We start from the raw sequence: 12295 nt of genomic DNA, 5'->3' as shown, positions 1-12295 counted from the left end.
CTCATAGGGCTATTGTCAAGGTTAAATGAGTTAATATATGAAAAGCACTTGGAATTGCCTAGCACAGCATATATATTATGAAGGTTTTTTTTCTCACCTCTTCCTCCCCGCTCCCCTCCCCTCCTTCTTCCTCTTCCTTCTCCAATTATTATTATTATCATCATCATTATGATATAATTACCGGGGTTTTTTTCCTGTAAAACGGAGTCTTGGAGCCTCACATTGTAGCTGCCTGCCAGGGACGGTCAGAAGGCGCAGTCACTGCAAATGACTAAGACATTTGCGACTCTGCTGTGGTTTGCTGGCTGCACAGTGGGGAGAGCTGAGCCTTGGTAAACTATTCTCCTGTACGAGGTCTGACCCTCAGGGGTTAAGGCTGAGCTCGTAACCAAGAAACGGGAGCGTGTTCGTGAATGTCACCTCAGAGCTCTGTCCCCCAGGCAGAGCTGCCATCACCACCTCAACCTGAAGGTAATTACCCTCTTAACATTTTGGTGAAATCTCCTTTTTTACACGTCTTCAGTTATGCTTAGGTTTACACTAGGTTTACAGTTATCTGTGCCCAAGCCCACTTCTCAGCCTGGACTGCAACCCCCTACGGCCGGCAGTGTCCTCTCACTCACCTCTGTATCCCCTCGCTCACCTCTGTATCCTGACCTTTGCGCAGTGTCAGTGCTCCAGAAGTGCTGGCTTCTTTACTGAGTTGCATTGAACTTGACTTTGGGAAGTTCCTTCAGCACTCCCAGAACCCTCTTCTGAATCAGGCAATCCGTGTCCTTTACGGGTGGATGTGACTCCAGGAAAACACAGAAAGTAATTCTAAGCTAAGTTTGGTGAATAAACAGAGCAATGCCAATTCCGTCCTATGAATAAATTTACAAGGCTGGTTTTCTTGCGCGGCTCACAAGCCAGGTCTAGCTGCCATTCCGCTAGAAGCGTTCCAAAAATACCTTGAGCAGGGCCTTTAGAACAAGCGGGTGGAGTCCCGAAGACCAAGGCTGCTCTGGATCCAGCGGGTGTTCCTGCGTGGGGCTGTAACGCTCAAATTGGCCACTAGAGGGAGACGCGTTCCAGACCCCATAGGAGCCTCGCAACTGCTCCAAGAACTTTATAAAGCCAGGCGGCCAGAGCAGCTGCAGTTCACAGCTCAGACAGTATCTAGCAGAGACGCTGGTGCCTCCACAGAACATCTCCCGAGCGCTGCCCAAGGCTGAACGAGGCGGGGCACCAAGACAGGGACTCCCACATGGGCACAAGGTTGAGTCTTGCCTCCTGACCTGATCCTCCTGGAGAAGTGACCCCCGAGACCCTGGGCACCGTGCAGCCTCTTTCTATGACTCCATCTGGATTTGGCTGGCAGTGGGAACGAGCTCTGAGGGGCTGCCTGGGTCTCGGGGTGGTGGCAGCAGCCAGCTCTCCAGCCACCATGGCCAATGCCAGGAACTGAGGGGACGGTCGCTGCAGCCTCACTGGGAGCCCTCAGGTGAGTCTTGGTGCTGACTCCGTCCTAGCACCTGCGCATAGCTTTCTAAAGGCAGCCAGGGGACAGGCGCTGGGTTTGAGCATCCCCAGGATGTGGAGCGTGGAGGTGCTAGTGCTGGGTGGGAAAGTCCTAGCTGTCAGCCTGGGGGATCTGCTGGGCCCTCATCCAGATGCCTGGGCTGGTGGGTGTGAGCCCTCATTTGGGAGCCAGAGGAAGCGATTGCTTTAGTGGCAACTCTGCCAGCCTCCTGTCACAGCTCCAGAGCCTATTCAGGGAGCAGATGGGACAGGTGACAGTCCCTTTACGTGTGTGTGCGTGCCTGCAGGTGTGTCCAGTGGTGGAGCGTGTGAAGGCAGAGCTTATTTATAAACCATCTGTGCCTCTCCAGCTCCGGGTTGTGATTTAGGTGAGCTAAGTATCGTTAGAGGAGGAAAGGGCTTAAAACCAACTTGGCGATTCTGTCTCCAGAGAGGGCCACGTTCAGGGTGATCTCTATTTAGTTTTGATGAGTTACGAGCCCTGTAGAGTTAGATGCTGGAACCCAGCAAGGCTTGGGCCACCCCCTCAGCAGGCAGAATTGATTGTGTCCTGCTGCTGCCCAGAGGGGTACTTGGAGCACCAGGCTCCAGCTCTCAGCTCTGGTCTGCATTTGTGATTGCCTTTCGCAAAAGGATCCAACTGGCATTGTTTCTGGGACTGACTAGGCAAGAGGGTGGCCTCAGGAGACCAGGGACCCCCGTACCTGGCTGCTTGGCAGGATCAGAAAATGCTGAGGGGCTGTTGGTTCTCACCAGACTCCACCACCGACTCCCTGCATGCCCCTGTCCATGCAGCCCTCCCACATGCCCTGGCCCACACGGGGCTCGCTGGGACCAAGTGGCTAGCAGATGTGTTCTTCCCATCACAGAGGTGATGGCCTGAAGCTGAACGAGCTCAGCTGATTGGGCCAAGTTCCCCAGGGATAAGAAGTGGAGCTGGGATGGGACCCCGTGTCCTCTGAGCCCGCTCTCCCCACAGGTCCCTTTGGTGTCTCCACCCTGCCTGTGTTTCTGTGGCTCTGGTCCCCTCCCTTCTGGCTCTCCTGGCTCCAGGTCACCTAACCTGGCCCTCTTCACTGCATCACTTTGGGCCCGAAAGGGGGCCACCAAAAGGGACTGACACGTGCTTCCTGGACAGAGCAACTTCGCGCTAAGCCAGTGCCCTGGGTGGGAAGCCTCACCCTCTCTGACACCCATCGGTTCTTCCCCTCTGGGCCTTGGCTGGCTTATCTTTAGAATGGGAATATGATAGACCGATGCCACCTGTCTCCCTCACGGGGCTCCTGGGAAGCAGAGAGGTCCCAAAGGCAAAGGGTCTGCGCTGCGGGGGCCGCACGCACACGGGTGCGGGGCTGGGAGGTATTGCTGTGTCGTCACCCCACTTGGCAATTGGTTGCACAGGCTTGGCCCAAAGGCTATAAGACCAATGCCGGGAAGGTCCAAATTCCTGCCCCCCATTCCCCAAGAAAGAAAAGCAGCCTGGGGCAGATAGAACATTCTTAGGTTTCATTCCCAAGTAGCAAACATTAGCAGCGCCGGCTGAACACTGCCAATCTCATGGCACGGCATCTGGCCTCCAGCTCAGCCCCTTTCCCAGCAGGCTCCCCAGGGCTCCACCAGCTGAGGGGTCCGGAGGGGCAGGGGAGGGGCCGCCCTACAGACACACTCCAGATAATGAGCTGCGCATTCCAGCTCTGATCCAGGAGCTGATGGGCAGAGAGGGAAGCTGGTCCAAGCCCGGCTCCACACCTCCACCCCTGGTTCTCGGAGACCCCACGGGCTCTGGACGGCAGCTGTTGTTGCCTTTGGCAGAGAGAGGGTTCTCTCTCTCAGAGGAGACACCGGCCTCCTGCTTTGCAGCTCCCCAGGACTGAGGCCAGAGGGCGGGGTGCCGCACTAGCGCTTGTGAAACGAGGGAGGGTCCCTTGTAGCTTAGCAGCAGTGGAGCTGCCCAGGGCCGCACCTAGAGGCCCTCCCTGGGTGGAGGACTTAGACGGAGGGCCAGCATCAGGGGACTCGCAAACTGGACACAACTGCAGCCTGGAGAAGCTGCAGTTCTTCCCCGGAGGGCAGGGAAGAGAGATGCCGGCAGGGCTGCAGGCTCCCCTCCACCCTTCCCTCCCACTGGCTGGAAGAAAGGCCCACAGGGCCTGGGAACACCCTGAGTGTGTCTGCCTGCGTGTGTGTGTGCATGCGTGACCATATGTGTGGGGCAGACGGCATCTCATTACTTGAAGTCAAAAGCAGAAGCCCCAGCCATCCCTCCTGGGCCAGCGGAAGGACAGGTGGATGGCAACTGGTCAGCTCTGGCCTCCTCTCAGCCCCGAGGTCAGAGGTCTCTGGAGAGAAAAGTCAGGTTGTGAAAATAGGGGATTTGTGTTTGCTGTGCCCAGCAAGGGGGTCTGGCCATTGTCCCTGTTTATTGGAACAGGGTGGGTGCCTCTTTTCCCTTCAGTCAGTGGCCACTGTCCCCCCGCTGCCACCTGCCAGGCCCTGTCCCCTTCTCTAGACGCCTGGCTAGGCTCTCTGGGCCTCAGGGTTGAGTTAGCTTCACGCTGGGCCTGGGACCCACCCATCCTCCCCGGGGGGCTTTTATCTTCCAAAGAATTCACTTTTTAAAAGCGAATTTTGGGGTTCAATATCCAGAGAGTCAAAGAGCATCAGAACCGAAAGTCAACGTAAATCAATGGCTGGAACTGAGCAGGAAGTGGAGAGTCATTTGCGAAATCACCGAGCGTATATGTGGGAAAAGGATATTGAGTATTCTACGTAAATAAATACTTTGTGATCTGGCTCCGCAAATGATTTCTTCTTCTTACACAAAGAATGCAAACGTATCATAGAAAACCCAGAAAATCCAGCAAACAAAAAGAAGCACAAATCCCCACAATCCCACCCAGAGTCCTGTAATACACGTCTCACCCAGGGAAACCCAGAACATCTCTGAATATCGTCTTTCCCGTCACGTACTTGGGACATGTGTAGATGTTACAAAATGGGATCACGTTGTGCACACTTGTGTAAACGGGGCTGGTTCATTTTAAATAGCATACACAGCATTTCCCCATGTTGATGGGACATTCTAGAAATTCCATGGGGTCCTCCCCAAGCCCCAGCGATCCAGCCTCAGGAGGCCATCGGACACCAGGGCCCTCCCCAGTCTAAGGCTGCCCAGACCTTAGTGTCTGGGGAGGCCACCTGCCCCTTGGGCTCCCATGGGGGTGAATCCCTGCTATGGTCCCCTGAACCCAGCCCTTCTGACCATGCCACCTCGGCCAGGTTTGGGAGCAGTTCGGGTCTTAGCTCTGTTGGCTGGTGGTCTCTGTACCCCTCTTTAAGTCTAGTTTCTCTCCATTTCCAACACAGAGCAGAAGCCCGAGTCTCCCTGATGTGCCCGGGACTCCAGAATCTTGGAAACTCCTCTGCTTGGGTCAAGAGGGTTGGCTTCTCCCAGCCCCACCCAGCATGGCCCTTGGTGTCCCCCAGCGCAGGGCTCCAGCCCCACCAAGACCTATGAAAGGGAGGGGACGGATCCCATGGTCAGAAAGGTCCAAAGGGCCTTGGCCTCCCCAAGCCAAGGAAATTGAGGAGGGGGAATTTGGGTCCTAAGGATCTGGTGACTGATGCCTGCTGATGAGGGAGTTTCCCAGTGTTCAGGCTAAGGTCACCACTCAGCTTATGTCCTTTCTCTCCCCCCTGCGTCCTCCCTTCCTCTCCTGCTGCTGCAGGGCGCGATGGAGAACAAAGCCATGTACCTGCACGCCACCGTGAGCGACCGTGACTCTGGCTCCATTTTTGAGGAGCCCTTTGATGGCAGGAGCCTGTCCAAGCTGAACCTGTGTGAGGACGGTGAGTGCCTCTGGCTCGGTCTTAGGCGCGAGATCAGCCCTGCCCCCACCACCGGATCCTGGCATTGCCCCAGGGTGCTGGTGACCCCCCCACTCACACACACAATACTGCATAGGTTGAAATGCGCGCTCGGAAGGGTCTTTTCTGTGTGTTTTCTCATTCATGCATCTCAACACACCTGTGTGACCAGCAAGATAGACACATTTTACAGATGGGCTAGCGGAAACTGAGAAAAGCATTAAGCATCACACAGCTCGTCGGTCATAGAGGGGCCCCAGCACTGAGTCTCCTGACTCCTAGGGCAATCCTTTTGCCTCTTTGCCATCCTCTCCTCTGGGTGAGGCTGGGGTCACACAAAAGGCAACTGAACCAAGAAGCCCAGACCCTCTCGGGTGATGAGCTTCCTAAAGCGTTTGCAAGGAGGGAACGCACCTCTCCAGATGCTCGTCCTCTCCTGGAACTGAGGCCTCAGGTCATGGCACAGGAAGGGGCCCCATCCTAGTGACCCAGACCGCACTGCATCTTTGGGGGCTGGTTATTTGCTAAAACCCTGGAGATTCAACAGATGCAGTTTCCTCTAGAGGAGCTCAGAGCACCTTGCTGACAGCCAACTCCTGTGCATCCAGCACAGAGCTCTATACTTAGTAGGTGCTTAATAAATGCTTATTGCCTGAATGAATACACTCCTCTTTGCAGTGAGTATAGGAGATGAGAGCTTCATCCCCACTTCAAAGATGAGTAGAAGGAAACTCACAGGAGAGTTTTGTAAAAACTTATGGTCAATGAGATGGAAACAGGCCGTCTTAGGGTTCTCCAGAGAAACAGAAGCGAGAACAGAAATGAGATGTCTACACACAAAAAGAGACTGATTATGAGGAATTGACTCACATGATTATGGAGGCTGAGAAGTCCCACGATCTGCTGTCTGTAGAGTGGAGACCCAGGGAAGCTGGTGGTATAGTTCAGTCCGAGTCAGAAGGCCTGAGAACCAGAGAAGCCAATGGTATAGATCACAGTCTGAGGGCCGGAGAGGATGAGATGATATGTCCCAGCTCCAGCAGTCAGGCAGGAAGCAAAAAGTGAATTCCCCCAACTTTTGTGCTACTCAGGCCCTCAACTGATTAGATGAGACCCACCCACATTGGGGAGGACAATCTGCTCTACTGATTCCACCAATTTAAAAGCTAATCTCATCTAGAACACCCTCATGGACACCCAGAAATGATGTCTAATCTGGTTACCCTATGGCCAACCGAGTTGACATATAAAATTAACCATCCCAGATGCCTTTATTCAAACTTTTTCTCAAGCACCATGTTTCATTGTGTTCCACTATGCCAACTGCCTTTGTCTTGAAATTACTCATAATGAGAAATGACTCCCCCTCATCCAACCCCATCTTTCCTCCCATGAGGTGCTGAGTGTAGGAAGGGAAGTTGGGTGGCTCAGAAAGGCAGGGATTAGGGATTGTCTCAGGAGGGAGAGGAGACAGGAGATTTGGGCTCTTCACCTGCCCTAGTAAACTACCCACCATCAGAGCCCTTCCTCTGAATTCCAGTCCACAACCACATTTTGAGGACCCACAATGTGTCAAGCTATGGGTTAGGTGCCAGAGATGCTCCAGAGAGAAATGAAACCATCCTTGTCCTCCAAGAGCTTCTGATCCCAGTGGGAGGGACTGGCATGGGGACAATTACCCACCATGTAAAGCAGGTAAAAATATGTGTGATTATTAAAGTCAAGCAGGGTGAAGCCTTTCTGGTAAAGGCCTTAAAGACCGAATACAGTTTTGTAAGAGAAGAGGTAGCTGGGGAAAGGTATTACCAGCTGAGTTGCACCAGACAGGCCAGTGTTTCTGTTAAGTTAATGACACCTGGGAAGAGAGGAAGGCCCCCAGGGAGCTACCAATGGTCAGCTTTCCCCCATCAGTACATCAGCAAAGCCAAGCTGGCCTTCACATCCTTCATCCACCCTCTCCCCAGTGACCCATCAGTAAAGAGGCCTGATTTGGGAAGAAAGAACTGGGGTACAGCTCAGAGAGGTAATTGCAGGACCACCAGGGCCATCCTGGGGTGCCAGTGGGGAAGGGCATGGCAGGGGGACCCCAGGGGTGGGGAGAGCCCTGGGGAGTGTCATTGGGCCATGGCTCCCCCTTCTCTTGACCTCATCTTACCTCCCCTTTTCTGAACCTGAGATTTTTAAAAAGGCCATTTGGACCAGAAGGACTGAAAAATAACAGTAACCCCAGCCATGGGGAGATCTGGTCAGAGGGCAGTTTTAGAACCAGGCCAGCAAGTGTCCCAGGGGTCACCTGAGCCGCAGCGCCCCGTGAAGTGTGGACAGCAGAGGTCGGAAGATGTAGGCTGGATGCTGACTCTTCCCTCCCCTGTCCCCACCCCACCCCCTGGGGCGTGTGACCTGATGGGCACGTCCCCTCTCTGGGCCTCAGTGTCTCCATCTCAGTGCTCCACAGGGGCAGAGGGGGTGTCTCTGAGCTCCCATCCAGTCCTAAAATCCTGTGCACAGAAACAGACTTGGATGTTGTATTTGCAGTGTGGTCCTTTTAAAACCTAAGTTGGAGCAAAGCCCAGCAAAGGCTCCCACGTTGAAGGGAATAAAAACCCAGGCACTGACTGTGGTCAAGGAGCCTCTGACCCTCACAGTGGACCTGCTGGCACACTCTACCCGACGTACGCTGCCCCCAGACCCTCCAGGTGTCCCCCTCACCTCCTTCTGGTCTTTGCTCAAATCTCACCTCTGTGTCAGGGCTTCCCGTCTTCCCCTGCACACCCATTTCCCTGCTTCTCTTTTTCCTTTTTCACCGAGTCCTAGTCTCCTCAACACACTATATCATTTTCTTATTTATCATGTTTACCGTTTACTCTCTGTTCCTCATGGGAAGAGCATAGGCCGGACCAGGGCAGGCATCTCTGTTTTGTTCATCAGCGTCTCCCAGCCTGGGGCACAGCAGGTGCTCCCAAGTATCAATATTTGTTGAATGACTGAATGAACAAACTAATGGCTGAGCAAACACAGGGGTCCTTGAAATCTAAAGGTGGCGGAACAAATAAATTCTGAACCTGATTTCCACATCGTCTGGGTCTCCTCCACACTTCATTCCTGGACGCCAGACATGGGGCGGTGGGTGGAGGGGTGGCCGTGAAGACCCTGGAGAGACTGGAGTGTTGAGATGAAGTCACCACCTAAAGGCTCCTCGGTTTCTGGTTTGATTTTTTTCCCCTTCCCTTTCATTTCTAAGAGGAAAATGGTGAGCTCCGACTCGGGGAAATTCAAGCCAGATTTGACCTGTTTCCCCAGCACTTTGCTGCTTTGATTCTCATCTCTGCAGAGTAACAGGAGAGGGAGGAAGGGGTGGGGCTGGTAGGGGCAGAGGGAGGTTGATGGGAAAGCAGAGGTGGACAGAGGTGGGGACCCTGCCAGCCCCATCCCCCACTCTGGGCCTTGAGTAAATGAAAGCAGTGTTGTCTGCTAGGCGTTGTAGGGGCTCCAAGTCCCTCCCAGGATTTTCCCCTTGAAAGCAGGGAGATGGGAGGCAAGGGAGTGCCTCCTCTTGGCCCTGGGGATCTTGGGATCAGGGGGGAGCAAAGTTGCAAAACTTCAGTCTAGATATTGAGGTATGACTCCGGCGTCAACGCAGGTGGGACTTTAAAGACAGGGTGTAAACACGGCGTTATTTACATGTCCCTGCCCCCTCCCCTCCTCTGCTCTGTCGTCTTCTCTTTCCCTCCTACCTGCCGCCATCCCTTCCCTTCTGTTCACGCACCAGGTGAGAAGGAAGCTGAGGGGCTATTAGGCACCCGCCATGACAGGCCACGTTGCCCCTCTCCCGCATGGTGCCACGCACATCCTTCCAGGCTCTCTCCGTCGCACCCCTGCTCCATGTTGACACCTTTGGGACCTCTCCATCCTCTGCACCCCTTGGCCGGGCCACCTCTCAGGACCCCGCCGCCTCCTTCCTGTGTCTGAGCCCCGCTGTGGATGGGAAGACGCCCAGGCAGGGCCCTCCTCACCTGCCGGTCTCCAGCGGGGCAGAGCATGGGCTCCACCTGTGTGGCTGGGATTTGTGGGTGGGCTCATGACAGAACGCGACCTCCAAGGTCTTCCAGCCAAGCCCCCGCTGACCTCAGGGCCCACCAACACCTCCCTTGGAGCAGAAACCCAAACAGGGGCTGTCTGGGCCTACGACCCCACCTCACCCCCTTCCTCTGTGCCTCCCTCCCTCTCCCCCTCCCCCTCCCCTCCCTGGTCCTGCCTTTCTCTTCCCCAGACAGCTGAAGCCTCTCCAATCTGGCGCCCAAAGGCAGAGGGCTGGGCGTGGGTGGTGTTCAGCTGGGCCTGGCTCCTCCACGGCCCTCTCCAAGGGCCAGAGAGAAGTGTTAGTGTCAGAAAAATATTGCAGTCACGCTCACCCCGTGGCCTCGGGCCCTCCACCGCGCTCCCAGCATCATCCATCAGCCGCAGATAGGAGGCTCGCAGAGGTAATGAGTTACACATGCTCCTGGCCGCGCCCAACGCCTGCAAGCCAGCCCGCTTGCTGAGTTTAGGACCTGAGCTCCCCATTCCTGCGTCCCTGCCCCATAAAATTAAATTATTCTCCTAAGGGAGTCCCCACATCTCCTTTCTCATCCATCACCTCTCCCTGGTTCATCTGGCGTAGCTGAGGGCTGCCGGGCAGCTGCCCAAGGGTGGGAGTGGAGTTCCTGGGAGGGTCTGGCTGGGGCCTCACAGAGGGTCAGGCCTTCTACAGGTTGGAGAATCCGGCACTGGAGCAGGAGAATAGCAGAGATGTTAACTCATGCGGTGCCGTGATGCACTCAGCTCCCCCAGCTCACGGGGGGCTGGGGGCCAGGAAGGATCCTGGATCTCTTGGGCCCCAGGGACTGTCCCTCCACAAGAGGGGGGACAGCCCAGGGAGGTGCCAAGATGTTGAACTTTGGCAGGTCTGGGCTCGGCACGGGGTGTCTTCTGTCGCCCCTGCATTCCCACCCGCTGCCACTCGCCACTCTCTGCCTTGTGGGGAGCTGCCTTGGCAGGACGGGGAGGATGAAAGATGGGAGGTTGCCTGTTTATCCTCAGCTCCTGCCCTATGGGGTCACCTTGGGCCACTGTGTACTTCCACCCGAGGTCACAGCCCCTTGTAAGCCACCCTCTCCACTCAGGCTTTCTCCTTCTAGGCTCCAGTAACTGCTCCCCTCCTGGGCTTTGTAACCGAGGTGGTTACAGTTCAAGGACACCACTCTGTCCCTTGTGGGCATCTTACACCCTGGCCACAACTTTGCATATGTCCCCTTTATTAAATTCTATGACATTTCCTAATTTAAGTGGGCCATCTGTTTCACTGGGGCCCTGACCCTCTCATCCTCAGTGTTCCCGTCTGCAAAATGGAAATAATGTTATTCAACTCACAGGACCCGTGGAGGAATCACGTGGTATAACCCGAGTAGAGCACCTTGGACACAGTGCACCCTTGATACACACTTATTTCACCTCCCTGCCCTTTGGGGGGTCCTCTGCACATGTTGGGGAAATGGAGAAGGACAGGGGGAGACAGAGAGGTCAGGGACAGCTACTGCCACCCAGGGTCTCCCAGGAAGCACCCACGCCACTTCTCAGAGACCCCTGGCCTGGACAGTGTTTTTTTTTTTTAATTTATTATTTAATTAATTAATTTTTGGCTGCATTAGGTCTTCATTGCTGCGTGCAGGCTTCCTCTAGTTGCAGTGAGCAGGGGCTACTCTTCATTGTGGTGCGTGGGCTTCTCATTGCAGTGGCTTCTCTTGTTGCGGAGCACCGGCTCCAGGCGCACAGGCTTCAGTAGTTGTGGCACACGGGCTTCAGTAGTTGTGCACACGGGCTTCAGTAGTTGTGGCTCGCGGGCTCTAGAGCGCAGGCTCAGTACTTGTGGCACCCGGGCTTAGTTGCTCCACAGCATGTGGGATCTTCCCGAACCAAGGCTCGAGGGGTTCATGTCCCCTGCATTGGCAGGCAGATTCCTAACCACTGTGCCACCAGGGAAGCCCCTGGACAGTGTTTTAAGTCTGGTTCCTCCTTCTGCTAAAGAAGGCAGACTTTTGGTTAGTGGGCTTCCTCGTGAAGACTAGATACTAGAGGAAACCAAGCAAGTTCTTTTAGTCCCAATCCCCAAAGAGTACAGTAGGATCTGTAAGAAATATTCTGGGTCCCGAGGGCACCTGGCTCCGTGGCAGGTGTGAGTCTGTCCACCCCCTACCCCCATCAGAGAGAGTAGGTCCCTGAGGTTGGCTACCAGAAGAGTCGAGGGGTGCATTTCATTGTTCCTGGTGGAGGATGGCATTCGGTGCAGACTACACACAGCTTCGCTCGCCCCGGGCACCTGAGTCCACACGAGGAACTGGGACCTCCTTCATCCAAAGAGGACAGGGTTTTACGGTGCTGCTGGTGAGTGCAGAAATAAAAGGTCTTGGTTCCTGCCCTCAAGGGGCTTAAAGTCCCCAGAAGACACAGACCCCGCATTATAATGTGATTCATTCTCAAATGGAAGTGCCGTTTAGAGGGGAGAGTTTCGGCAGTCTGCCTTGGGAAGGAAGGAAGTTCTCCTGCAAAGTCAGGAGCGTGGGGGCGTGCCCTTCCCTTCCCAGCCATGCTCCACTCTGTGGATGCAGTGCAATTGCAGAGGTAGGTTTAACCAGGGTCGGAATGCTGCTCGGTGAGTGAGAGGAAGCCAGAGAGGGACGAGAGAGGGGAGGCTGTGGGAGAGAGTGGATAACGTAAATCATGGAATGCAAGTCGGACAAGAAGGGAAGGCTGGATGGGAGTCGGGAAGGGTGGTGGAAAGACGGTGGGGTCCGTGGTTAGTAGGTCCTGGTGAGGTCAGGGAATGCCGGGTTCGCGTTCTGGACGGAGGGCACCGGGAAAACCTGAGAGG

At 55.0% G+C, this 12295-nt stretch overlaps 1 protein-coding gene across 1 annotated transcript in view; it reads left to right on the top strand.

The window, feature by feature from the left end:
• The first annotated feature begins 1168 nt into the window (after positions 1 to 1168).
• Positions 1169 to 12295, top strand: part of SCARA5 (scavenger receptor class A member 5) — a 117300-nt gene continuing 106173 nt past the window's right edge. The window contains exons 1-2 of the mRNA XM_032635296.1: positions 1169 to 1483; positions 5250 to 5370. Of these exons, the coding sequence (XP_032491187.1) occupies positions 5256 to 5370 (115 nt within the window). The 5' untranslated portion in view covers positions 1169 to 1483; positions 5250 to 5255. The remainder of the gene's footprint in view (positions 1484 to 5249; positions 5371 to 12295) is intronic.

The sequence above is a fragment of the Phocoena sinus genome, chromosome 6 (assembly GCF_008692025.1).
Source record: "Phocoena sinus isolate mPhoSin1 chromosome 6, mPhoSin1.pri, whole genome shotgun sequence".
NCBI classification, from domain to species: Eukaryota; Metazoa; Chordata; class Mammalia; order Artiodactyla; family Phocoenidae; genus Phocoena; species Phocoena sinus.
Note: the sequence above shows the minus strand (reverse complement) of the source record. Positions and strands in the feature narration are given on the sequence as shown.